The sequence below is a fragment of the Pteropus medius genome, unplaced genomic scaffold, assembly GCF_902729225.1.
Source record: "Pteropus medius unplaced genomic scaffold, Ma_sr-lr_union100, whole genome shotgun sequence".
NCBI lineage: Eukaryota > Metazoa > Chordata > Mammalia > Chiroptera > Pteropodidae > Pteropus > Pteropus medius.
Window position 1 is genome coordinate 31,382,610 of NW_024354502.1, and position 27,704 is coordinate 31,410,313.

At 33.9% G+C, this 27,704-nt stretch overlaps 1 protein-coding gene across 2 annotated transcripts in view; it reads left to right on the forward strand.

Moving 5' to 3' along the window:
* Positions 1 to 27,704, forward strand: part of HOOK3 (hook microtubule tethering protein 3) — an 82,189-nt gene that overhangs the window by 25,833 nt on the left and 28,652 nt on the right. For both annotated transcript variants that reach the window (XM_039853643.1, XM_039853642.1), the window contains exons 8-14: positions 1,104 to 1,187; positions 7,135 to 7,298; positions 18,175 to 18,315; positions 19,849 to 20,050; positions 23,945 to 24,055; positions 24,756 to 24,843; positions 27,267 to 27,336. In XM_039853643.1, coding sequence (XP_039709577.1) covers positions 1,104 to 1,187; positions 7,135 to 7,298; positions 18,175 to 18,315; positions 19,849 to 20,050; positions 23,945 to 24,055; positions 24,756 to 24,843; positions 27,267 to 27,336 — 860 coding nt within the window. The remainder of the gene's footprint in view (positions 1 to 1,103; positions 1,188 to 7,134; positions 7,299 to 18,174; positions 18,316 to 19,848; positions 20,051 to 23,944; positions 24,056 to 24,755; positions 24,844 to 27,266; positions 27,337 to 27,704) is intronic.

Genomic DNA, 27,704 nt, shown 5'->3' on the forward strand with positions numbered 1-27,704 from the left:
ATAATTTTATGATTTATTTATGATATAAAGGATATTTTACTTTTTGTTTCACATTATTCTTCAATTGAAGATATCTCCTCTACCCTTCATCTTTGTGAGCAAGTGAACAATCTGTTAGCAGGTATTTAAATACACTAAGGAAGTAGTACTATATTTTTAAAGGAACTCTGATATAGTCTTATGGTTTTAATGGAAATGTTATTTTGTGATTTTAATTATTGCTTTTAGTAAAATACTATTAGTTACATTGTCAGCTTCTATGTTCCAGCTGTTCTGGGACATCTATTCCAAAGCATGAACAGATATCTTTGTGCTCTTTATCTTCTTTCATTTCTTCCCCATGGTTTCTAAGTGTTTTGTAGGAAAATCTTTGGACATGCTATAATTTTAACCCAAGTTGTTATTGTCTTTCCCTTTGTGATGTTTGGTATTAAAGAAGTTACCCTGAATGCATTTTTTTTGTATCTATATTACACAGTGGTTTGGTCACAAGAAACGAAAAGCCAATATAATTATATTTTAAACCATTTTTTTCTTTTTTAAAATTAAGTGATCAATCAATTGATTAATTATAATTAATCACTTGTTCATAGTTAGAGTTTATATAATAATGGGACACAACTTGGGAATATTTGGTTTGTATTGAGAATCAATACAAAAATCTTCTATTTTTAAATTATGATATCTAAATTAACATAAAGGCTTAATATGACTAAAAAAACTTGTATTGAAATATACTAGCTATATATTTTAGCAGTTGAAACCCCTGTCCTCCAGCACATACATATTTTACTAAGATAAAATTTTCTGTTATTACACAGTCAACATTTACCAAGAAACAGGTATCCCAGATAGAAGATGTGTAAGAAAACTTGATATGAGAAAAAGAACCAAATCCAAAGTACAGAAATGACAAGATTTTGGACTAAAAGATATTCAGAGTTAGAAGTGCCTTCTTTTGACTTGCAGAAGGGTTCTTGATTTCTCTCTGTCCCTCAGGAAGAAAAGGAGGAAAATGTTTAATTCTATATTGTACAAATGTAATTGTTAATTGTTGCCACTTCATCTTGAAATGTTTATTGTATCTCTTTGTTTCTAACTAGTTGAAGAAAACTACAGAGGAACTAAATGAAGCTTTGTCAGCAAAGGAAGAAATTGCTCAAAGATGCCATGAATTGGATATGCAGGTAAGAGGTCTGTTCTATGTACCACCTGTTTGAAATGCACCATTGTAAATACCACCAAATGTACTGTGTACTACCATACAGTACAGTTTGACTTTAATACAACCCTAATTAAAGAGGAAAAAAAGGAAAACAGATTTTAATAGATTATTGTGGCTGCTGTGTGGATTATTTGCTGAGCAAATATATTAATTTCCTTTCCTTTGGTAACCCCATTAAATTTACAATAAATGAATTAAACTACAAGAAAAGAAGAGAAAGAGGGAGGGATAAAGATGAGACAAAGGAGTGATGCAGGATGGGGCGAGTCTTCCAAGTGGGGACTCGAACCCTATGCCTGCCAAGAGAGGGTCCTTGACCATGTGCAGGAAAGAATTAAAGCACAAGCCAGAGTCGAGACAAAAGGAAAGTTTATTAGAGAAAGAATAACTCTCCAGAGACAGAGACGTGGTCTCCTTTCAGATTCTGAGAATGAGACCCCAGTTGTTTGAAGAATTGTGTTTATATTTGTTTTTTTTTCTTTGGAGGAGGGGGCTGGGGGTATAGGAATGCAGCGTTAAAGGCGTGGGGAGATAGATGTTAGTAATCTCAGCAGGAATCTTCCTGTAGGTTCCCGTGTCCAGCAGCACGTAGCAAGCTCTGGATACAACCTGCTTTAATATTTAATCAATTCGTGTAGTTCTTATGCCTCTTTCCTGTATTAGGAGGGATATATCAGTGCTAGCTCTCAAAAGGAATGAGGGAGATTTTGAAAAGTCCTGATTTTTAGTATTCATTTCATAGTATAAAAGTCTGACAGTGGCCAGTTTCAAGTTATTAATGGTTTACAAGTCAGCTCACAAGACTGTTCATTTAAGTCAGCTTAGTTATAGCTCACAACAGCACACCACCAGTCTCATCAACCTCTGAAAGCCAAAAGACGGTTGGAAAAGTGCTGAATGACTAAAAGGAGTACAGAATGTAGTGGCCAAGAACACCTGGGGGTGGGGGAAGAGCTGCTGTAGCAGAACCCCAGAGAGACCACAGGTACCGTGGAAGGCTGAAATAAGGCTAAAACTAGAGGTATCATGTAGACTAGTTAAGCTCCATCACCCCTGTCACCCATTGCATATAGACTGACTTATAGCCAGCTTTCCAATTACAGGGTTCTTTTCTAAAGAAATTAAACAGAAGTATAGAGAGGTTAGACTATTAGTTTTGCAATGTGAGGTTCTTTTCATTTTGTCCTTTCATGAAATCCAGCTTCTTGTAGGTAAATCCCTAAAGTGAAGCCCATGAGTGCATAACTTCCAGTTACCCCTTGATGTTGACTGATTCTTAAATGAGAGGGAAATCTGCATAACAAAAGATAAAAAGATTGAGATAAACAGGCAACTGACCCTAGAAGAAATGGAGAAATTTGGGGTAGTAGAAGAAATTTTCCTTTTTAATTTATTAAATACTTCCAGTAAAATTAGTGATATTCTATCTGTTAAATAAGGACAAGATGCTATTTTAAAAAACAAAAATCAGAGGTTAAGAAACACTTAAGTAAGTTAAAAATAGAATTGCCAAAATGAAAAGTTCAATAGAATAAAGTTGAAATATCTCACAAATAAAGAAAATAAGAAATAAAATTTAGGGAGGCGAGGGGAGAGGATAGTGGTACAGATTAAATGTAATTGGTATGTTTTGATACTCGTTAGAGCTGGGTAATGGATACACATAGTTCATATTATTTTATACTAGATGCTTTGGATGCATTCAGGAGGAAATGGAATAGCACATTTATTGGGTTATGTAGTAAGTAATATTTAGTCATAATGTGCTATTAATTACTTTTCAATTTTTAGAATTTAAGTATACACAAATGCTAAAGTTTTAAAAGTAAATAGAGTTGATTAATTTTACAAGCAGAATATAAATATTATCTTTGATAATATAAAATTAAAGTTATGCACTGGGATTGGCAAACAGTAGCTTGCCATCTGTTTTTGTAAATAAAATTTTATTTGTAGCACAGCCACACTCATTCATTGATATATAAGCTGTGGCTGCTTTCATGCTATAATGAAAGTTAAGTACTTGCCACAGAGACCTATGGCCTCAAAGCCTAAGATATTCACTCTTTGATAATTTACAAAGATATTTACCAATCCCTGTTTTAGACAGATTGAAGAGTGAATGGCAGAGTTGCAGAGGTTATGAGAAGAAAAATGGTAGCCCTATAACACACTTAGCTCTGCAGAAAACAGTAATAACACAGTAAAAATAATGTGATCTTTAATGTAATAATGAAAACTTTATTGATTTTAAACATTTAGAATTGTCCTACAGAGAAATGTTGTTGTAAAAGTAAAGGTACAGATGATAAAGGTTGAGAATTAGAAAAGGACAGGAGCGATGAGGAAGGAATAGGCCCATTAATGTTCTTGTCTTACCAAGAAGGGAATCAAGAACCACTTCTGTGGGGCAGCGGGATTACAAGGCTGGCTCCTTCTTGTCATCCAATTTCAGCTCAAAATCACCTGATCATTTGTCATAAAATATTTATTGGGCACTTAGATGTGCCAAGTACTAAATTAGGCCTCCTTGAGACGTCCTTCCATGGTCAGCCAGTCTAGAGTAATTATGTAGTCTATCATATTCTTATTTTAACTCTCTACATAGCACCTTTCACTCTAGTTTTTGCACATATTTAATTCACTCTGTCAATATTTTTGTGTTTATATATTTACTATGATTTTTTTTTTTTTTTTAACATATGACTGTTCTACAGGAATAAGAACTTTCTCTGCTTTATTCATCACGGTATGCTTTGCACCTAGAAAACTGCAACAGTGCCTGGCATGTAGTAGCCACACAATGAATATGAATGAGTGAATGAATGGTGGGTGATTGAATGAAGAGACAATGAATTGTTGTTTAAAATTGCAGAGGTGACCAGTGAAGGAAGTGAGAATAGTGATGTAACTATATTTGTGGAAAGGAGGAGTGGCATAAGTTGTTATAATTTAACATGTCAGAGGGAGAATCACTAGATAATTTCGAAGGTTGAGAAATCGAGGAATAGTGGTGTATAGCATATTATTTGAGAGATGTAAAGTAATAATTGAAAGCAGTAAAATTAAGAACAGTTAAAAGTAGTTTTGGAAGTGGAAAAACTCAACAAGAAACTACCTTTTCATTATAAGCCCTTTTGCCTTGTTTGATTTTTTATCTAATCAGGTTTATGTATTATTTTTAATTAGTCTCTTTTTTCTGTGTTTTTGAAAAAAGTTTCTGACAAATATATTGATTAAAATATTTTAGCAACATTTGCTATTCTGATAAGTCTAGTATTAAAAATTTTCATTGCACATTTAGCCTTCATATAAATTGACCACATACCAGGTTATAAAACAATCAAAATTTCAAAGAAAATGCAGTTTTCTTTAGATTATGCTCTGTGACCAAAGAATTAAAGTCAGAAATTAGTATCAAAGAAATGAGTTGTTAAAATTTTTCAAGCCTTAAGTATTTATTTAAAAAAAGAATGAAAGAGCAGAAATGAATGAAATAGACCAGTGGCATAGAATAGAGCCACAACTCTATTCTGAGAAAAGACTCATGCTTTTATGGGAATCTCACAAATTACACATCTGGCATTTCAGATTAATTTATTTATCCAACGGACATTTACTGAGGACCTAGTATGTACCATCCAGTGTTCTAATTGCTGTAGATACAATGAAGATGGGGGAAACAGAAATAGATAAAATATCCCTGCCTCCAAGGTGCTTACATTCTAGTCAAGAAGACAGACAATAAAAATAAGAATATATCCTGTTATACGGTCACAAGTATTCTAGAGATAAATAAAGCAGAGAAGGTAGAATAGAGAGTAAAGGGTGGTACGAATTATTAGTTTTAAATTGGGTAGTCAATATAGGTGCACTAGAGAAGTGACATGTTAGCGAAATCCTAAAGAGGTTAGAGGAGCAAGCCTCCCAGATTCCTGGGGAAGAGCATTAGAGGCTGAGCACAAGGCCATGAGGTGGGAGTGTGGCTGGTATTTTCAAGGAACAGAAAGATGAGGATGGCAGGTATAGAAGGGAGTGTGGAAAGAGGAAATCAGTCTGGAGAGTCCTTATGAGCCTTTGTGAAGATTTTGACTTTAAGTAAAGGGAGGCCATTGGAAGATTTTGAACAAAGTAGTCTTGTGATCTGAATTTTGTTTTAATAGATTATTGTGGCTGCTGTGTGGAGAATAGACTAAAGGGGAGGGCCAAGTCAGGGAGAGTAATTAAGAGATCATTGCAGTAATCCAGGCAAGAAATTATGTTGGCTTAGATCATTAGAATTTAGGGCCGATAAGAAGTGGTCAAGATATGTTTGAAGGTAGAGCCAATGTTATTTGCTGACAGATTGGATGTGTGTTTGATGGAAAGATATTAAGGCTTATGACTGAGCAACTGGAAGGGTAGAGTTACTATTTACTGAAACGGGAAAGACTGGAAGCACTAGGGGTAGGGAGTAATTAAGAGTTCCACTTGGACGATTTAAATTTGACATGTCTATTAGACATTCAAGTGGAAATTATATCCAATTCAAGGTTCCAGGCTAGAAATAGAAATGTATGAATTGTCAGTGAATAGATGGTATTTACAGCCATGAAACTGGAAGCCATCATTGTATTTAGAAAAGAAAAACTGCAAGGTCCTTCAATGGCAGGTAAATTAAGAAGAATTGACTAAGGAGAAAGAGAAGGTAAGAACAGTGAATTGGTACAGAAACCAAGGGAGTAAGGTGACCTGGAAACCAAGTGAAAAAAATGCTTCAACGAGGAAGATGATGTGATCAGTTCTGTCACATGTTCTTGATAGATGGTAGTGACATGGAGGTCAGTAGTGATCCTCATGAGCAGTTTTGGTGGAATGGTGGATCAATAGCCTAACTAGAACAAGTTCAAAAGGAAATGAGGGATGGAGAGGAGTATTAGAAATGGCAATCAACTTTGGCTTTTACAACTTTACTGAGATATAGCTGACATACAATAAACTACTCATATTTAAATTATACAGTTTTGATGCATGTTGACATATTATGAAACCCCCACAATCAACATAATGAACCCATCACCCCCAGAAGTTTCCTCATGACTCTTTGTAATCCCTCTCCAGTCCCAAACTCTGCTTCCTGTCACTATAAATTGGCTTATATCTTCTGTAATTATATGTAAAAGGAATCATACAGTGTTTACTGATTTTTTTTGGTCTGATTTCTTTAATTATTTTGAAAGTCATTCATGTTTTCAGTATCAATAGTTAATTCTTTTTTACTGCCAAATAATATTCTGTTGTATGGATATCTTAAATTTTATCCATTTACCTGTTAGTGAACATTTGTGTTGTTTCTAGTTTTTCTCTATTACCAATGAAGCTATTATAAACGTTTTTTGTAAGTCTTTGTGTGGACATGTGCTTTTATTTCTCTTGAGTAAATAAATACCTAGGAGCTGAATGGCTGGGTTATGTGGTAGTTGCATGTTTAATTTTTTTGAAAATACAAAACTCTTTTCCATAGTTCTTAAACATTTTACATTCTCACCAGAAGTGTATGAGGCTTCCATTTGCACACGTGGTACAGCTGATCTTTTTAATTTTAGCCATTCTAGTGAGAAGGTATTTGTAATAACATAGTGGTTCTAATTTGCTTTTCCTAATGACTAATCATAAGTATCTTTTTGTGCTTAGTTGCCATCTATATATCTTCTTTATTGAACTGTCTTTTTAGGTATAAAATAAAGAATGAATTCTTGCTTACTCTTACATATGACTCTACCTGTTCCAAAATAATGGAAATGTCTTAAGTGGATGTTGATTGGACTTCTTTAAAAACAGGCTTTAATTTATAATGCTAATTCACAGGTGATTATGGTAATACCAATGTAATTGGAAGAAATAACTGCTGTCTTTCTATATTCTAACAGGTTGCAGCATTACAAGAAGAGAAAAGTAGTCTGTTGGCAGAGAATCAGGTATTAATGGAAAGACTTAATCAATCCGATTCTATAGAAGACCCTAACAGCCCAGCAGGAAGAAGGCATCTACAGCTCCAAACTCAGTTAGAACAGCTCCAAGAAGAGACTTTCAGGTAAAAGACCACTCACTAAAATCTGATTTTTTAAAAATTTGATAATTCTCTTTTTAAAGTTAAGAATATAGTGTTAAGACTTCTGGGTAGCTGCAGACCAAGGAGACTGTGTAATAAACAACTTCCCCAAAATCGTCCCACATGACATGAAATAACTTCATGTCTAGGAAAAATTCTCTTGGCAGAGAATCATGAAAGCTATATCTTCAATATTACTTGAGGACAGACTGCCCCAAGTGAACTATAACTGTGAGTGAAAAAAGAAAAACACCAACCCCACATCCCACACACCTGTCCCATCCCCATCCTGTTGGGTGCTTTGAGGCAAGTAAAGGCAGACTGAGGAAAAAAATCAGAGGAAGACAGAACACTCGTGAAGGGGCCTGTGGATGAGTTGGAGCAATCACAAAAAAAAGATGAAATTCACTCAAAATCTGAAATCATTTTTAAAACAAAAAAAGGAGATTAGGCCATAAACTGCAGGAAACAAATTTCAAAGTAAATGCATCATCTTAAAGGGCTCGGCACCAAGAAAAGATACTGATACTGAATTTAAAGAAATTGGTGCCCTTCCCAGGCGCTCAGTTTAAAGAGACACAATGCAAATGCCAGGTGCATGATTTCTCGAGACAGACTTATGTGAAGAGCAGGCTGACTTAAAGGGTCAGTCTTCTAAACACATCTCTGGCAGAGGGAAAGGCCAAAAGAAAAAGAAAGGGCCTTTGGCAATTGGGTGGTGAAAGAGAAAAGGAGAAATTTGGTGTCATACAAGACAAAACAACCACAAAATTGAAGGGCTTAGTAGTATGATAAAAATACTTTGTTATGATTTACTATAAAATATGTATGACCTCTTTCTTACCTAGCCACAGATTTCCAGTTTTAAAATAGTAAGAGAAATGAAAATCAATTGGATTTTTACTTTATCAACTAGCATAGTATGGTAACATGTCCTTGTTATTCCTCAGTGAAATGTTTGTTTTCTTTTTGCCTTAGCAGGAAAAAAATTAAAAACTAGTCTTCTCAGAAACTTTAGAAACAGCCCATTCTCTGTGGTCTACATCAGTAATTCAAAGTGTGGTCTGAGAAACGCTGCAGGTTCACTGACCCCTCTGAGAGTCTTCAGGGCCCTCTCTTTTCCAACTGTGTATCTGTGGAAAGCCGAATTTCCTTCATATACTTTAGTTTAAAAACCATAATGAATTATTGTAGAAATAAATATGACAACCCAGCTGTCTTTTATTAAACCAGATTATTTGAATCACAAAAATGTAAAACATTGCCACTCTTTTCATTTTTTTAGAAATATAGTTATTTTACATAAACAATATTATCTATATTAACATAATGGCTTTATTAAATATCAAAAGTTCTTTTGAATCCGAGTAAGTTCTTTTGAATCTGAGTAATTTTAACAGTGAAGGGATCCTGAGACCAAAAAGTTTGAGAACGCTTCATCTGCATCTTGACTTTCTAAGACAGAATCAGTAGATGGTAAAATCTAATTATTACTTTACCTTTTGTTTCTAAATTGTGTCTTTTTAAAAAATTATAGTTGACATACAATATTATATTAGTTTCAGGTGTACAACATAATGATTCAACATTTATATATCCCTTTTAAAGTGGTCACCACAGTAAGACTAGTTACTATATGTTACTGTATATAGTTATTACAATATTATTGATTCTATTCACTATGCTTACATGACATCCCCATGACTCATTTTATAACTGGAAATTTGTACTTCTTAATTCCCTTCCCCTTTACCACCTATCACCCCTCACCCCTGCAACAACCATTAGTTTGTTCTGTCTATGAATTTGTTCCTATTCCATTTTGTTTCTTTGTTTTGTTTTTTACAATTTCACAAATAAGTGAAATCATAGTATTTGTCTTTACTCAACTTATTTCACTTAACATAATATTCTGCAGGTCCATTCATATCTCAAGTGGCAAGATTTCGTTGTTTTTTTATGGCTAAGTAATATTCCATTGTGTATATGTGCCATATCTTCTTTATCCAGTCATCTATTAATGGACACTTAGGTTATTTCCATATCTTGGTTATTGTTAAGTGCTGCAGTGAACATAGGGGTGCATATATCTTTTTAAATTATTGTTTTCATTTTCTTTGGATAAATACCCAGAAGTGGAATTGCTAGGCCGTAGAGTAGTTCTAGTTTTAATTTTTTGAGAAACTGCCATACTGCTTTCCAATTTGCAATCCCATCAACAGTGCACGAGGGTTCTCTTTACATTCTCGCCAACACTTTTTTTTTTTTTTTTGATAATAGCCATTCTGACAGGTGCAAGGTGATATTTCATTGTGGTTTTGATTTGCATTTGCCTAATAATTAGTGATGCTGAGTATCCTTTTCATGTATCTGTTAGCCATACAGATGAAAGACATTCATCTGTATGTCTTTAGAGAAATGTCTGTTCAGGTCTTCTGCCCACTTTTTAATTGGATTGTTTGGGTTTTTTTTTGATGTTGAATTGTATGAATTCTTTATATATTTTGGATATTAACCCCTTATTGGACATATCATTTGCAAAATATCCTCTCCCATTTAGTAGGTTGCTTTTCTTTTTGTGGATAGTTTCCTTCACTGTGCAAAAGCTTTTTAGTTTATGTAAACTAAATTATTTGTTTAGTTTTACTTGTGTTGCCTTTGCCAAGGAGACATATCCAAAAAATATTGCTAAGACCAATGTAAAGAGTTTACTTCATGTTTTCTTCTGGGAGTTTTATGGTTTCAGACAGGTCTTACATTTAAGTCTTTAATCATTTTGAATTTATTTTTGTATATAGTGTGAGAAAGTGGTCTAGTTTCATTTTTTTTTGTGTCTATCTGTTTTCCCAACAACATTTGTTAAAGAGACTGTCTTTTACCCATTGTATATTCTTGCCTTCTTTGTCATAGATTAATTTACCATGTAAGTATCGGTTTATTTCTGGCTCTCTATGTATCTGTTTTTGTGCCAGTACTATACTGCTTTGATTAGTATAGTTTGAAATCAGGAAGTTAGATACCGTCAACTTTGTTTTCGTTGTGTTGTTCTCAAGATTTTTTTCGCTATTCAGAGTCTTTTGTAGTTCCATATAAGTTTTATATGTTCTATTATTTGTTCTTGTTCTGTGAAAAATACCATTGGCATTTTAATAGAAATTGTACTGAATCTGTAGATTGCTTTGGATAGTATGGACATTTAACAATATTTAATTCATCTGATCCATGAGCACTGTTCATCTTTCCCTTTATTTGTATCTTCAGTTTCTTTCATTAACGTTTTGTAGTTTTCGTAGTATAAGTTTTTTACAGCTTTGGTTAAATTTATTCTTAGGTTTTTTTTTTTTTTTTTGCAGTTGTAAATAGGATTGTTTTCTTAATTTCTCTTTCTGATACCTTGTTATTGGTGCATAGAAATGCAACAGATTTCTGAATATTAATATTGTATCCTGCAATTTTACTGAATTCATTTATTAGTTCTAATAGTTTTTTGGTGGAATTTTTTATAGTTTAGTAGTGACAGTTTTACTTCTTCATTTGCAGTTTGGATGCCTTTATCTCTTTTCTTTGTCTTATTGTCGTGGCTAGGACTTCCAATACCGTGTTGAATAAGAGTAGTGAGAGTGGGCATCTTGTTCTTGATCTCAGAGTAAAAGCTTTCATTTTTTCATTGTTGAGTATGATGTTAGCTGTGGATTTGTCTTATATGGCCTTGATTTTATGTCGGGGTATGTTCCTTCTATATCCACTTTAGTGAGTTTTTACTATAAATGGATGTTGAATTTTGTCAAATGCTTTTTCTGCACCTATTGATATAATCATATGATTTTTATCCTTTTATTTTGTTTATGTGGTATATCACATTGATTTGAGAATATTGAACCATCCTTGCATCCCTAGAATGAATCTCCTTTGATCATGGTGTATGATCTTTTTGATGTATTGCTGAATTCTGTTTGCTAATGTTTTGTTAAGGATTTTTCCATCTCTGTTCATCAGGGATATTGGCCTGTAATTTTTCTTTTTCTTTTGTAGTGTTTTTGTCTGGTTTTGGTATCTGTTATGCTGGCCTTGTAGAATGAGTAAGAGAGCTTTCCTTCCTCTTTAATTTTTAGTGTAGTTTGAGAAGGTTAGATATTGATTATTCTTTGACTACTGTAAGAATTCACCTGTGACTCTGTCTGGTCCTGAACTTTTGTTTACTGGAAGCTTTTTGATTAGTGATGAATTTTGTTTCCAGTAATTGGTCTGTGCAAATGTTGTGCTTCTTCCTGATTCAGTCTTGGAAGATTATCTGTTTCTAAGAATTTATCCATTTCTTCTGTGTGGTCAAATTCGTTGGCATAGATTTGTTCATAGTGTTCTCTTATAATCCTTTGTATTCCTGCGGTATTTGTTGTCACTTCACTTTCATTTCTGATTTTATTTATTTGGGCTTATTTATTTGGGCCTTCTCTTTCTTGATAAGTCTAGCTAAAGGTTTATCTTTTGTTTATCTTTTCAAAGAACCAGTTCTTAGTTTCTATAGTTGTTTTTTTTTTTTTTAAGTCTTTTTTATTTATTTCTGCTCTGATCTTTATTAATGCCTGCCCTCTACTCACTTTGGGCTTAGTTTGTTTTTTTTTTCCTAGTTTTTTTTGGGTATATGGTTAGATTGTTTATTTTAGATTTTACTGATTTCTTGAGGTAGGCCTGTGTCACTATGACTTTTTCTCTTGGGAGTGCTTTTGCTATGTCGCAGAGATTTTGGATTGTTGTGTTTCCATTTTCATTTGTCTCAAGATATTTTTTTATTTCCTCCTTGATTTGTTCATTAATCCACTGAATCTTTAGTAGCATGTTGGTTAGCTTCTATGATATCTATTATAGGTTTTTGGTGTCTTTTTTTTTTTTTTTTTTTTCAGTTTTCTTCTTATAATTGATTTCTAGTTTCATATCATTATAATCAAAGAAGATGCTTGATATGATTTCAGTCTTGTTAAATTTACTGAGAAGTGTTTTTGTGGCTTAACATGTGATCTATCCTGGAAGATGTTCCACGTGCACTTGAAAAGAATTGTATCCTGCTGTTTTAGGGTGGACTATTTAAGTCTGTCTGGTCTACCGTGTCATTTAAGGCCACTGTTTCCTTATTGATTTTCTGTCTGGGTAATCTATCCATTGAGATAAGTGGGGTGTTAAAGTCCCCTACTAGTATCGTAGTACTGTCAGTTTCTCCCTTTAGTCCATTAATAATAGCTTTATGTATTTAGGTGCTCCTTCATTGGGTGAGTAGATGTTTAGAAGTATTATATCCTCTCGTTAGATTGATCCCTTTATCATTATGTAATTTCTTTCTTTGTCTGTTGTTATCATCTTTGTTTTAAAATCTATTTTATCTGATGTAAGTATTGCTACCTCAGCTTTCTTTTTGTTTCCATTTGCATGAAACATCTTTTTCCATCCCTTTACTTTCAATCTCTGTGTGTGTGTTTCAATCCAAAGTGAGTCCATTGTAGGCAGAATATCCATGGGTCTTGGTTTTTTTTTTAATCTCTTTAGCCACCGTATGTCTTTTGATTGAAGCATTTAGTCCAGTAGTCCCCAACCTTTTTGTCACCAGGAACCAATGCTCCTATGAGAATCCACTGCCTGATGATTTGAGGTGGAGCTGAAGCGGTGATGCTAGCACTGGGGAGCGGCTGCAAATACAAATGAAGTTTCGCTCACTTGCCTGCCGCTCATCTCCTGATGTCGACCCGGTTTCAACAGGCCACAGACCTGTACCAGTCCATGGCCCAGGGGTTGAGGACCCTTGATTTATTAGTCCACTTACATTTAAAATAATTTTAGGTATTTATGGAAATGACTTACTGTCATTTTATTAAATATTTTCTGATTATTTTTGTAGTTCTGTGTTTCATCTTTTGTTCTCTTTTCTTGTACATTGATGACTTTCTTTAGTGATTCATTTGGGTTCCTTTTCCTTTATTTTTTTTGTGTATCTAGTATAGGTTTTTGGTTTGTGGTTACCATAAGATTCATATGTAACAAGCCGTGTTTATAGTAATCTATTTTAAGTTGATGGTTACTTAAGTTTGATTACATTTTAAAAGCATTATATTTTTTACTCACCTCCACCCACGTTTACGTTTTTGACATCATATTTTATATCTTTATCCTTTGTATGTGTGTTCCTTAATTTATTACTGTATTTACACATGCTCTTACTACTTTTATCTTTTAATATTCATACTGTCTTGATAACAGGTTGATCTACTACATTTACTAAATATTTGCCTTTATCAGTGAGATTTTTCCTTTCCTATATGTTCTTATTTTTCGTTCTGGCCTTTTCTTTTTAACTTAAAAAAGTCTCTAACATTTCTTATAATGCTGATTTAGTGGTGATGAACTCTAGCTTTTGCTGGTTTGGGAAATTATCTCTTCTTCAATTCTTAATGATAAACTTGCTGCATGAAGTATTCTTGGCTGTAGGTTTTTTCTCTTTTATCACATTGAATACATTGTGCTGTTCCCTTCTGGCCTAAAACATTTCTGTTGAAAAATCAGCTTATAGTCTCTTTGGGGATCTCTTGTATATAACTAGCTGCTTTTCTCCTGCTGCTTTTAAGATTCTCTTTATCTTGACCTTTTAGCATTTTAATTATGATGTGTCTTGTTATGGGTCTCTGTGGGTTCATGTTGTTTGGGACTCTTGTTCTTGGACTCAGATGTCTGTTTGCCAAGTTGGGGAAGTTTTCAGCCATTATTTCTTCAAACAGATATTCTGTCTCTTTCTCTCTCTACTCCTTTTGGGGTCCCTATGATTTGACTGTTGGTATGCTTGATGTTGTCCCAGAGGTCCCTTAAACTATCTTCATTTTTTTTTTATTATTCTTTTTTTCCTTTTGCTGTTCCGATTGGGTGATTTCCTCTACCTTTTCTTTCAGCTCCCTGACTCATTCTTTTCCATCATCTAATCTGCTGATGATTCGCTCTTGTGTATTTTTCATTTCAATTATTGTATTCAGTTCCGATTGTTATTTTTTGTATTTCCTATCTCTTTGTTGAAGTTCTCACTAAGTTCGTTTGCTCTCCTGAGTTTATTGAGCATCCTTTTAACTAGTGTTTTGAACTCTTTATCTTGTAAGTTGCTTGTCTCCAGTTCATTTAGTTCTTTTACTGGGGTTTTATCCTCTTCTTTTGTTGGAACATATTTCTGTGTCTCCTCATTTTGGCTGTCTCTCTGTGTTTGTTTCTGTGAATTAGGCAAAACAGCAACCTTTCCTGGTCTCCGAGGAGTAGCCTTGTGTAGGAGTTTCCCCTTTGTAGAGTGTGTGTGCTGGATGCATTTGGCAGGCCAGCTGGACCCGAAATGGGCATAGGCTGGAGGGAGACTACACCAGGGCCACCTAGGCAGGCCGGTTGGAGCTGGAGTGGGCTGTGGGGAGTTGCCACAGCTGCTCTAATGGGCTAGCAGTTGCTGTACCTGTAGCCAGCTGAGGTTGTTGGTAGTCCTGGGGTCAGGCTGCACTGGGGCCACCTTGGTAGGCTGAGCAAAGTTATAGTTGTGGTGGGTTCGGGCCGTGGGAAGGTCCAGGGACAAGCCACACTGGGGTTTCTTTGGCAGGCCAGTTGGAGGGGGCTCAGACCAAGGGGAATCCTGGGGCCATGTTGCACCAGGGCGTGCAGCTGTAGCTGAAGTGTGATCTGCAAGAAATTCTAGGTATAACCCACACCAGGCCAGCAGTTGTAGCCAGGGCATGTTCCAGACGCAAGGTGTCATGGGGGTCAGCCACTGTAGGGATGTCTTGGCAAACCAGCTGGAAGCTAGAGCAGGCTGTTGGGAGACCCAGGGGTATATTGCACTGGGGCCCAGGACTGTAGGTGGAGTGGACATGGGGTTGAGGGGAGTTTGGGGACAAGCCAAGCAGCTGTTGTGGGCCTAGAGTCTAGCACATACTCTGATAGCCTTGGCTGGCTGGCTAGAAAACCTGGATCATGTTCCTTCTAGTGAGATTAAGATGTAAGGGGAGTGCAACAAATGGCTCTGCCTGGTACCTCCGACAACAGAATAGAGTTCCCATAGCTCCCCTCCATTTGGCGAATGCTGTAGGGTTGGTGAATGGATTTCCTTTCCTTTTAGTCTAGGTGCCTGTTAAACCATTCTTTTTCTCCTGTGCCCCAGGACAAAAGAGTCAGTGATTCCTCCCTTCTGCAGGTCAGTGCGTTGGGGATGGGGTTCCGTGTCTGAGTCTTTCCCACCCTTTTCTATGTAGCCCCTCTCTCTCGCTTATTGTCCAGAAGCTGTTCAGTTGTCTTCAGTTCTTCAGAGGGAGTTGCTCTATCTGTAGGTATAAATTCAGTGTATTTATGGGAGGGAACATATGTTCAGTGTCCTATGTCACCATCTTGGGCGGAAGCCTCTAAGTTGTGTCCAGTGTTTAAAGCATGATTTGGGGGAAGTAGTATTTAGAATTGTCTTACATTTTCATTATAAAGGAAATAGTTCCAGAATACATATTGCAGTATTGTATTTTGAAATACTTAAACTAAGTCAAATGTTTTATCAATACTATACATATCTTAGTATTTTTTATTCTATATAGTCAGATATGATATAAGATGAGGACGAATATTAATCTATTTGACTTTTTTCTAGAGATTTAAAAAATCCTGGCATTGCCCCTTAATAGCTTTGTAGACTTGGGCATGCCTCCATTTTCTCCACTATATTATGGTGTAATAGTATTATCTACCTCCTAGATTTTTAAATGAGTATTGAATGAGTTAAATATTAAATGAGTCAATATATGTAAAATACTGAGGATATTGCCTAGTACATAGATGCTATTGTAAGATTTAGATGTTATTACATTTCTAGAAAATGAAATAAGAAAAAAGAAATGGGGTCAAAATATTGGTAAGACAAAAAGTTGGTAGATAATATGTTTATCTACCTAGAGAATTAACTGTGAAAAGTTCTTAGATTCAATAAACATTAAACGGGGAGGGGATGATTATAAAACATTTGCATAGATCATAAATTTTTCTAGTAATAACTAGGTAGTGTCCCCAGGAAAAACTTACATTTATAGGTATATAAGTACCTAAAAAATTTTTAAGTACAGTAGTCCCATGTTATCTGCAATTTCACTTTCCATGGTTTCAATTACCCGTGGTCAACTGCAATTCAAAAATATTAGATGAGAAATTCCAGAAATAAGCAATTCATAACTTTTAAATTGCATACTGTTCTGAGTAGTGTGATGAAATCTCATGCTGTCCTACCTGGGACATGAACCATCTCTTTGTTCAGTGTATCTACCCTGTATACACTACCTACCAATAAGTCACTTAGTAGCTATCTAAGTTATCAGATCAGCTGTTGTAATATCACAGTACTTATGTTCAGGTGACATTTACTTAATAATGACCTCAAATGCAACAGTAGTAATGCCGGCAATTCATATATGCCAAAGAAAAGCTGTAAAGTGCTTCCTTTATGTGAAAAAGTATGTATGTGTAGGAAGAAACACAGTTTGGTACTATCCACAGTTTGGTACTATCCACACTTTCAGGCATCCATGGTGGGGTGGGTAGTCTTGGAACAGATAAGTGATGACTACTGTGATATTAGGGACTCATATGATGAAAACTTCTAAGTTATACATTAAAAATGTTTTAATTTATGGAGAGATAATATATTTTTGTGTTTTTCATAACATTTTGTAAGAATGCTGTTTTCTCTTAAATTGTTATATAATTTGAACTTGATTCCCATTTGAATTTTATGTTCATCTAAAAATGTTAAAAAGCAAGAGATTCCTATAACATTTCGAGAACAAAGTATAATTAGGGAGTACTTGCCATATCCAGTGTTGAAATATGTTATAAGCCTATGCTAATGAAAATAGTTTAGTACTGATGCAGCAAATTACAGACAAACCAGTGACACAAATGAAGATCCAGAAACCCATCCCAGTGTATATAAAAATGTGTAGTATGATAAAGGTAGCAGTTTTCCAATCAATAGAGAAAAGTTAAATTATTTGTTAAGTGGTTTGAGAACAGTTGGTAGATATTTCGGCAGGAAAAGTTAGATTCTACATTACATCATATACCAAAATGAGTTCCAGGGAATTTGAGAACTTTAATGTTAAAAATGGAACTTTGTAAATACTAACAAAATATAAGATTAAAAGAAAAAACCTTTCTAATCATATACTAAAAGTGAAAACTATATAGTATAAGATTCATCAGTTGAGTTACATAAAAACTAAGAATTTTTGTACATTAAATATTTACATAAATAATATTAAAGGTAAATAATCAACGATAAATATTTGTGAAATGAGAGAGAGAATCTTTTAAATAAAGAAAGGATTAGGATTATGTTATGCAAAACAAATAAGAAGTAGGAACAGTATTATCCATTATTTTGGGTAAAAAAGACCTATGAATAGAAATCAGACTGGAAGATATGCTCCAAAAATGTTAATAGTAGTTATTTATTTAGATTATGATTTTTACCTTTTTTGCATTTCTGTATTTTATAAATTTTCAACAAGGAATATAAATTTTATACTTAAAAATAAAATTTTAAGTAAATTGTATCTGCTGTATTTTGAAATATATTACTTGATGTCTAACTCTCTGAAAAGAGGAATGATAATTAGTTGTTATCTTTCTACAAGCCTTGAAACATTGGAATCCATTTTTAGGATAGTTAAAACTTAGAATTGTAGTTCATGGTCACAAAAGTAGGAGACAGATTCAAGAATTCATTCTCATGTTGTTTTTATTTCCTTTTACTGTTCTAAGGAGAATTATTAGACAGTAAATAGTACTTTCTTGGTTTATTTTGTTTTGGTTACAGACTAGAAGCAGCCAAAGATGATTATCGCATACGCTGTGAAGAGTTAGAAAAGGAAATCTCTGAACTTCGGCAACAGAATGATGAACTAACCACTTTGGCAGATGACGCTCAGTCTCTAAAAGATGAAATAGATGTTCTTAGGTAAACAATCTTACCATCTCTGTAGAATCTCAGACCCACCATCACCCAGAACAGTTCTACAACCAGTGTTACAAACTCTAGGTTCTCTGAGCATAGCAGGGTGTTTAAGAGCCAGATTACCTGGGTTTAGAGCTCAGTGCCACAATCTGTTTAACTTCCATGTAACCATTTTTTCATCCATAAAATGGAAATAATACACTTACCTCTACCTCAGATTTACATGTGGAATTAAGTGAGTTTATATTTGTAAACACTTGGAACAGTATCTGGCAAATTAGTGCTATGTAAATGTTTGTCAAATGGAAATTAATCTCTGCGTATCACTTCATGCTTGTATAGCTCTGGAGCTTTTCTTATTACTACTCCTTTTCTTTAATTTTGAGTCCTCCAGTCACTTAGTCTTTCTTTTTCTCAGATACTGTCACATCCCACAAGGTTTCTTTCATTTTCTTGCTAAACCTTTTTATCTTCACCTCAGCTATTCTCACACTAGGCACCTCACTCCCCGCCACCTCATTTTTCCACCTTTCTACTTCTTGTATAATCTATCTGTTGGATCATTTCAGCCATCTGTATTTTACATTTTTGCTCTTTGAGTACTGGGAACGAATAGAAAAAATCACATAGTGATTTAGTTTTGTTCTACTACAAATTCATGATCTTTACTTTTCACTGGGTTCTTATCACTGGTCCACCATTCTGCTGCTCATCAGTAGATAGCTCTGTCTCCCGTTTCTCTCATAGCTATTACATATTATCATAACTCTTCTCACCTGCATGACCATTCCACCCCATCTCTCCCATCCCTTAATCTCAGTAGATGACATTGTCACCTGCTGCATAGAGGAAAGAGGCCATGACCTCTGGAACTCTTCATGTCCTCTAACTCCTTCACCTCCTAACTCCCCTGCATTCCCACTAATCTTTTCTTTTTTGCTTCTAGAGTGTAGACTTGTTATCCTAACTCCTGTCCAGTGCTAATTTCTTCTTCAGTGCTCTAGGTCTCAACACTTCTTGATTACACAGGGACTGTGTTACATCAGTTATCATTTCTCTTCGTATTTGAATTGACCTCCTTGCCGTATATTTATGTTTACGTCTCTTATCTTAGAAAAAGAGAGAGACTTATTACTTTCTCCTTTCCTCTAGACCAAATTTAGATTATACATGGTAAAATTTATGTTCTCTCCTTAAGTCCCTAAAATGTCCCTGTCCTCTTTGTTCCATTGAAACAGCTTTTCCTATGGGCACTAATAACATTGTAATTGCCAAATTATTTGGATACCACACAATTTATTTTGCTTTTGTACTACATATGACTCTGCTGGCTACACCCCTCCCCCACTTGCTTTCCTTAAACTGTAGAACATTCTCCATTACAATTTTTGCTGTAATTTGGTCATGTTTTTTAACCTAAGCAAAAAATTAACCTAGAATCACCTAGATGTGTTATTTCTTAGAACTCCCTCTTGGTTTAGTACTAAAACAACTTTATAACTATGAATGTATTTCTAATTTCCCATCTCATTCTAGACATTCTTCTGATAAAGTGTCTAAACTAGAAGGCCAAGTGGAATCATATAAAAAGAAGCTAGAAGATCTTGGTGATTTGAGGCGGCAGGTTAAACTCTTAGAAGAGAAGAATACTATGTATATGCAGAACACTGTCAGTCTAGAGGAAGAGTTAAGAAAAGCCAATGCAGCTCGCAGTCAACTTGAGACATATAAGAGACAGGTAAAAGAATAGTAACAAAGTTTCCTACTGATGTTTTCAAGCAGGTTCTCCATTATAACACCTTGGCTTATCAAAATCTACTGACTTTTGTTTTCATTGTATTCTGATTTTTACCTCTGAAACTTCATTCTTACCCATCGCTCATTGTTCTTTATAGCAGATCCTTTAATTTCTTTTTATTTTTATATTTATTATGCAATACTTAAATACATAAAAAGTAAAAGAATAGTACAATAAGTATCCATGCTTAATAAATAAAACATACTCTTTCTCTCCTTATTTTAGTAACCATTATGTTGTTTCGTGGTTTTCATTTCAATACATCTCTATTCTTTTGCTATATATATATATGTATGTGTTTATTCATATATGTGTATATGAAATTTATAATATTTTGATGTTTTAAAGCTGTATGAATGATAAAGTGAAAGGACTCTGCTGCAGTTTACTTTTGTTTGGTAGTATATTTATGAAATTTGTTTATTTGATAGGTATAGCTTTATTCTATTAATTTATATTGCTGTATGTCTGTCCCGTTGAGTACCTGTACTACAATTTGTCCACTTTCCTGATGAACGATGGATAAGATGTTTCAACTTTTTTTATATTAAAAGATATGGCACTATGAATAGTACTAAACGTTACCTCTTTCGTACATGTGTGAAAGTTTTACAACTATATAGAATTTCTTCCTTAGAGTATGTTCATTTAATTAGTTATTGACCAGTTATTCTCTAAAGTAATTGTATTACCAACAAGACGTTTGCGTGAATTTCTGTTGCTCCACATCATCACCAACACACAGTACTTTCAAATTTGAAATTTTACCCACTGGATGGGTATGAAAAGGTGTCTCCTTATGTTTATACTTTACATTATCCTAATTACAGTATATACTGATCAGATTTCTCTTGTAAATTGCCAATTTTTATCTTATTTATTTTAAAAATTGGATTATTTTTATTAATTTCTGAAAGTTATATGTTCTTGATATTAATCTTTTGTCACTTACACATGTTGCATTTATTTCCTACCAGTCTGTGACCCTCCTTTTACTTTTTTTGAGATCGATAATTTTAATATAATGAACTTTAAATATCTTTTTCTTTGATTTGTGCTTATGTCTTCTTTAAGAAATCATTTCCTACATAAGCATGTTAGACTAATCTTTATTTTCTTAACAAAGATTTAAAGTTTGTTTCGCACATTTTGATCTTTAAACCACATGAAATTGGTTTTTGTGTAGGGTGCAAGGACAACCGGTCAGCCTGGCAGCATTTATTTAATAGTATCTTCCACAATGGCCGGCGATTCTTCCTTATATATCTAAAGCTTCCATATTACATGTGGGTTTGTTTCTGGGCACTCTCTTCTTTTTCATTGGTCTGTTTGTCTATTCTTACACCAATACCCCACCATCTTTCTATTCATAGATTTTTAGTCATGCAGACACTCGCACCTTGTTCTTTTTCAAAATTGTCTATTCTTAGATCTTTTCTTTCTCTTCAGAGTCCAAACCTTTGAAAATTGGAATTACATTGAATCTATTGACTATTTTGAGGATAACTGAAATCTTTATGACATTAATGTTCCTTTCAGTGAATATAATATTTTTTTATTTATGTAGGTCTTCAATATCATTTCGTTAGGTTTTATAATTTTTTTTCTAAATATGCACATATTGTTTGGTTTTCTCTCGGTATTTCAGGCATTTGGTTTTTGTAAATGCAATTAGCAAAAGAAAGAATACCATTTTCAGTTTATTGCTCATTTATATGATTGAAATTGATTTTTTTTACATCGATTTTGCAACCTTGCCAAATCGTCATATTACTTCTGATAATGTCTCTTGGGTCTCTTGCAGAAGTGATTTATTATACAAATAAAAGCAGTTTTGTTTCCCTCTTCTTAATCAGCATGTCCGACCTTTAATACAACTGTGGATAGAAGCAATAATAGTAGGCAACCATTTCTTGTTGATTTTATACAGAATGCTTTAAATATTTTACCAACATATGGATTGTTATAGTTTTTTGTAGCCACCTTTTACTAGGATAAAGAAATTCCATTGTATTTAAAATTTGTTCAGGTTGTCCATCTTAAATCGATGTCGAATTTAATCAACTATATTTCCTGCTCTTATAGAAAGACTCCTATGTTGCTTCCCCTTTCTATTAACATGATGAATTATATTTCCTGTGCTTAACCCATCCTTGCATTCCTGAGATAAACTTAGTTTGGTCACAGTGGATTTACTGATTGTTTTCACATTGTTGGATTTGCTTTGTTCATTCTACTTAGAATATTTTGCCTCTATGATTCACTTGAAGTTTTCTATGTCATACTTTCCTTGTGTGATTGTTGTATCAGAATTATACAACAGAATTATACAAGGCATTAAAGCTTAATAAAATGAGTTGGAGAAGTTTTAGTGTAACAGCCCTGTATACCATGAATAGTTGACAGGTTTTTTTGGTGGATACATTTTTTTCTCAACATTTTATTATGTAATTTTCAATATACAACAAAGTTGAAAGAATTAGTGAACTTGAATATGAACTGAGAAATTACCCAAAATAAATGTAGATGAAAGAAACTATAAATGAGATTTAAAAGTATTAAATTAAAATGGGAAATGATCTAATTAGAGTCCAGAGGAGAGAACAGAAAGAATTGTAGGAAGACATTATTTGAAGGAAAGGTTGGCTGAACATTTTTCAGAACTAATAAAGAACATCAGATTTAGTATTAAAAATAAATTACATACAAAGTAAATAAAAAGAAATATACACCTAGGAATATTGTAGTGAAATTGCATAATACACTAATTCTGTTTCTGATCTGGGCCTTAATAATACTTTTCTCTTTCAATGATAATATTTTCTTTCTTAACGTTCCCTTTGAGTGTACTTTCAGACCTGCCTGATCATTTTTGATGGTCTCTTATTCTTTTCATAATTTAGATTTCTTCTTTATTTTAAGTATTAAACCTAGTATTTTATATCTGATAATTCCAATCTGAAATCTTTGGAGGTCTTATTCTATTTTGTTCTTACTGCTGTTAATGTGTTTCTGCTGACTGCTCTTTCATTTGGCTTCTCTTTATCTTTGGGAATACTGGGGGGCGGGGGCGGGGGGAGTTGAGGTGGTATTCTTCCACATAGTGTGTGTTTTTTCCTTATGCCAGATTTTCCACAGCATTACCAACAAGGACTATTTTTAATCAATTGCTTGGCTTAGGATTTGCCAGACAAGGCATGTGGTAAAATTTAAAACTCAAATCCATGTATTAGCAGGTCATAGTTAGAAGCTTCAAGTTATACTTTTTAAAATCTAGAGCACTCATTTTAAGACAGGCAAGTTCCCTTATTGATTTTCCCAGCTGATGGATTTTTTTTTCCCAACCCACTTATTTACTGACTCATCACATTTTAGAGCCTGAGGTAGTTTAACAACCAAATTTCTGGGTTCCTGGCTTTGACAATTTCTACTTCATGGCCTCCATACGTACTCCCCACTCCAGTTTTAGCCCGTGAGGATTTCACTTTCTTGTAAACTTACCTATGCAACTGGATTCTCCCCCCGCCCCAGCATTTCTTATGCTTTATGCTAAAAGGATATTAGACTACCTAGTTATTTGTATTACAGGAAATGGAAGTCTTATATGGTCTTTCATAATTTTGAACATCGTTACTCTGGATGATCTAGGTTTGGAACCCATAGTGGCAGATTTTTGTTCCTAGTTAGTGCTCTGCATTCAGTTATGCTGCTGTATCATGGACATTTAAAAAAATATATTTGTGAGGAAGGGAGTTTTCATAGATCTGTAGAAGAGAATAGTGATAATTTCTAATGTTCCAAATTATAAAAATTAATGGTACCTTTCTATATTAGGTAGTAGAACTGCAAAATAGATTATCTGAAGAAGCGAAGAAAGCAGATAAATTAGATTTTGAATATAAGCGGCTAAAAGAAAAAGTTGACAGTCTTCAAAAAGAAAAGGATGTGAGTATATATATATAGTAGACATTTGGTTTTGAGCACTGCTAAAATTAAGACATTGATATTTAATTCATGCTTTGACTACATTAATTTCTTCTATTTATATATTTAAAAATTAGAGATCCTGTTTATTTTTGAATTTAAATTTAAAATTTACATTTGTGTTTTGGAAACATCAAAAACAAAAGATTAAAAGAATGTTTTTATTTCCATTCTAATTTCTTCTATATATATTTACTTTTCTCCCACTGTTGCTTCTTTTACATTGTCCTGCTCATGACTTTCTATAAATTTGTGTAGCTTTTCTGCTTTCTGTATGATTATTATAAAAGACACAGTTCTTTTTGTTGTTCAGCATTTTTGAATCTTACAAAAATATTTTCTTTGTCATGATTTTGAATATTTAAATTCTTTGATTTTTCTGTGTTTAATGAAAAGAAAGTTATTTACAGAATAAGATACTGTTAAGGATGGAATAGTTTCTTATGTCTGACTGTGGATAGCATATTGCCTTGTGCATAGTAGATATTTAATATTGTTAAATGGGAAAAATCGTTATCTTTTTCCTTCTATGATCATCTCATAGATCAAAACATGTCCATGTTTTCTACTGTTTAACATTTTATTACATAAAGCAAAGACCACTGATGAATAAACTCATAAAACCTGCAGCTAACTTTTCTTGTTTTTAATGTCCTTACAGAGGTTAAGAACAGAAAGGGATTCTCTGAAGGAAACCATTGAAGAGCTTCGCTGTGTACAGGCTCAAGAAGGGCAGCTCACAACTCAAGGTACAAACATTTCAGTAGCCCAAGCAAGAGTATTCATTTCCAAAAGTATCAGTAAAACCATTAGATTCATTTCAAGATGATTGCACCAGTACATGAAAATGAAAAATTAGTGAAGAGGCCATGAGGTTGATATAAATTTTAAACTGTTACCCAGATTTTACAGCAAACAGTCTGTAGTTATGGAACCTAAAAAATGTACTTGCCTAATTTATATTTTAATTATATTTAAATATTTGGTTGTATTAGGTCAAAAGCATAAGTATTTATTAAATCATCTCTTAATAATAAACCTGGAAAGTTTTATTCTGGAAAGTTTCTCATAACTTCTTTAAAAATATATCAAACTTTCTAAATTTGTGATTTTTTTTTTCCAGCTGAGATGTGTGGTAGGTAACAATCCTTTAAGGAACTTTTATCCAAAGTAAAAAAGTACTCTTCTCACAGGAAAGGATATCTTGTGTTTATTTAAGACAGTATTGTTAAGATAACAGTACTACAGTAAGCAGTCTACAGATTCCGTGCAATCCTTATTAAAATACCAATAACATATTTTGAGAAATAGAAAAACCCATCTTAAAATTCAGATGAAATCTCAAGAACCACAAATAGCCAAAACAATCTTGAAAAAAGGAAAAGAAAAAAGTTGGAGGACTCACACTTCCTGATTTCAAAATTTAACATATGGTACTCAAAACAGTATGCTATTGGCATAACAGGCATAAGACCAATGGAATAGAAAGGGATATGACCACAATGGAATATGTGGTCAGTTGATTTTCAGCAAGAGCATCAAGACCATTTAGTGGGTGAAAGGAAAATGTTTTCAACAAATTGTGCTGGGAAAGCTGGATATCTACATCCAAAAGCATGAAATTGGTCCCTTATACCATATACAAAAATGAACTCAAAATGGGTCAAATGTGAGGGATGAAACTATAAAACTTTTAGAAGAAAACAGAGGAAAATCCTCATGACATTGGATTTGGCAGTGATTCCTTATAATTGTTACCAAAAGCACAGGCACCAAAAGAAAAAAATAGATAAATTGGACTTCATCAAAATTAAAAACTTCTGTGCATCAAAGGACACTGTGAACAGAGTGACAAGCCACAAAATGAAAAGAAAATGTTTGCAAATCATGTATCAACTAAATGATTGATATCCTGAATATATAAAGAACTTCTACAACTCAGCAACAAAAAAAAGCTAAGTTCACAAATAGGCATAAATCTTGAATAGACATTTCTCCAAAGATATACAAATGATCAGTAAGCATATGAAAAGATGCTCAACATCAGTAGTCATTAGAGAAATGCAGATCGAAACCGCAATGAGATACTACTACTTCATACCCATTAGGATGGCTTTTACCAAAAAAGAAAAAAGAAAAAGGAAAATAGCAAGTGTTGGTGAGGATGTGGAGAAATTGGCACCCTCATGCATTGCTGATGGAAATGTAAAATGGGGCAGCCACTGTGGAAGAATTTGGTGGTTTCTTAAAAAGTTAAACATGAAATTACTATACAACTCGGCAATTCCTTTCTTAAAAATATGTACCCAAAAGAATTCAAAGCAAGGACTCAACCAGATACCAATGTTCATAGTAGCATTATTTATAGTAGCCAAAATGTAGCAACAACCTGAATATCTGTCGACAGATGAATGGTTAAAGAAAATATGGTGTATACATACAATGAAATATTTTTTTAGCCATAAAAAGGAATGAAGTTCTGATAAATGCTGCATGGATGAATTTTCAAAACATTGTGTTAAGTGACATAAGCAGAAACAAAAGGACGAATACTGGTATGATTCTACTTATATGAGATATCTAGAACGGCCAACTTCATTAAGACATAAAGTTTACAAGGGGTTAAGGTAGAAAGAAATGGGGAGTTATTGCTTAATGGTTACAGAATTTATGTTTTTGGTGATGAGGTTTAGAAATAGATGAAGGGATTGTTCTACAACATAGTGAAGTATTAACTGCCACTCAATTATACACTTAAAAATAGTTAAAATGAATAATAATAATAATAATAATGTAAAGCAATTGCGAAATGGTTTTTTACTTCAGTGGTCTCCAACCTTTTTGGCATCAGGGACTGGTGCTCCTATGAGAATCTAATGCTTGATGATCTGAGGTGCAGCTGAGGCAATGATGCTAGCGCTGGGGAGCAGCTGCAAATACAATGATGCTTCACTCGCTGGCCTGCCACTTACCTCCTGCTGCGTGGCCCAGTTCTTAACAGGCCATGGGTCGGTACTGGTCCACAGCCCAGGGGTTGGAGACCCTTGTTTAACTTAACTAAAACAAAGATTTTAGCTATTAAAATTAATGCTCAAAGTAGAATTTAATATAGAAATTAAAGGAAATAGTCATGTTCTCTCCTAACCTCACATTCATTTTCATATATTTATAGGGTTAATGCCTCTGGGAAGTCAGGAATCTTCAGATAGTCTGGCAGCAGAGATTGTTACACCTGAAATCAGGTAAGGAGATCATAAAGTGCACAGTGACACTGCACTATATTCCTGGAGAAAATACTCCTCTACAGTATAAAGAGGATCATTTCCTTATTCTTTATTACTAACACTTTCAACATGAACTCAATATTAAATGTCCATGATTTCAGAAAGTTGGAAGTGTTTTCCACCTGGCCCAAGAGACTCAGTCTCATTTTAATAGGACAGTATTTCACACATACACAGCAACTGTGTATATCTCTGCTTGGGTATTCTTAGCAGACATTTAGCAGTAATACCACTTGGCACAAAGACAAAGGTTATATTTAGCCATCAGCATGCAAAATAATTAGTCACTAAGACTTATCTATTAATTACGTAGAATGGTATGAGAA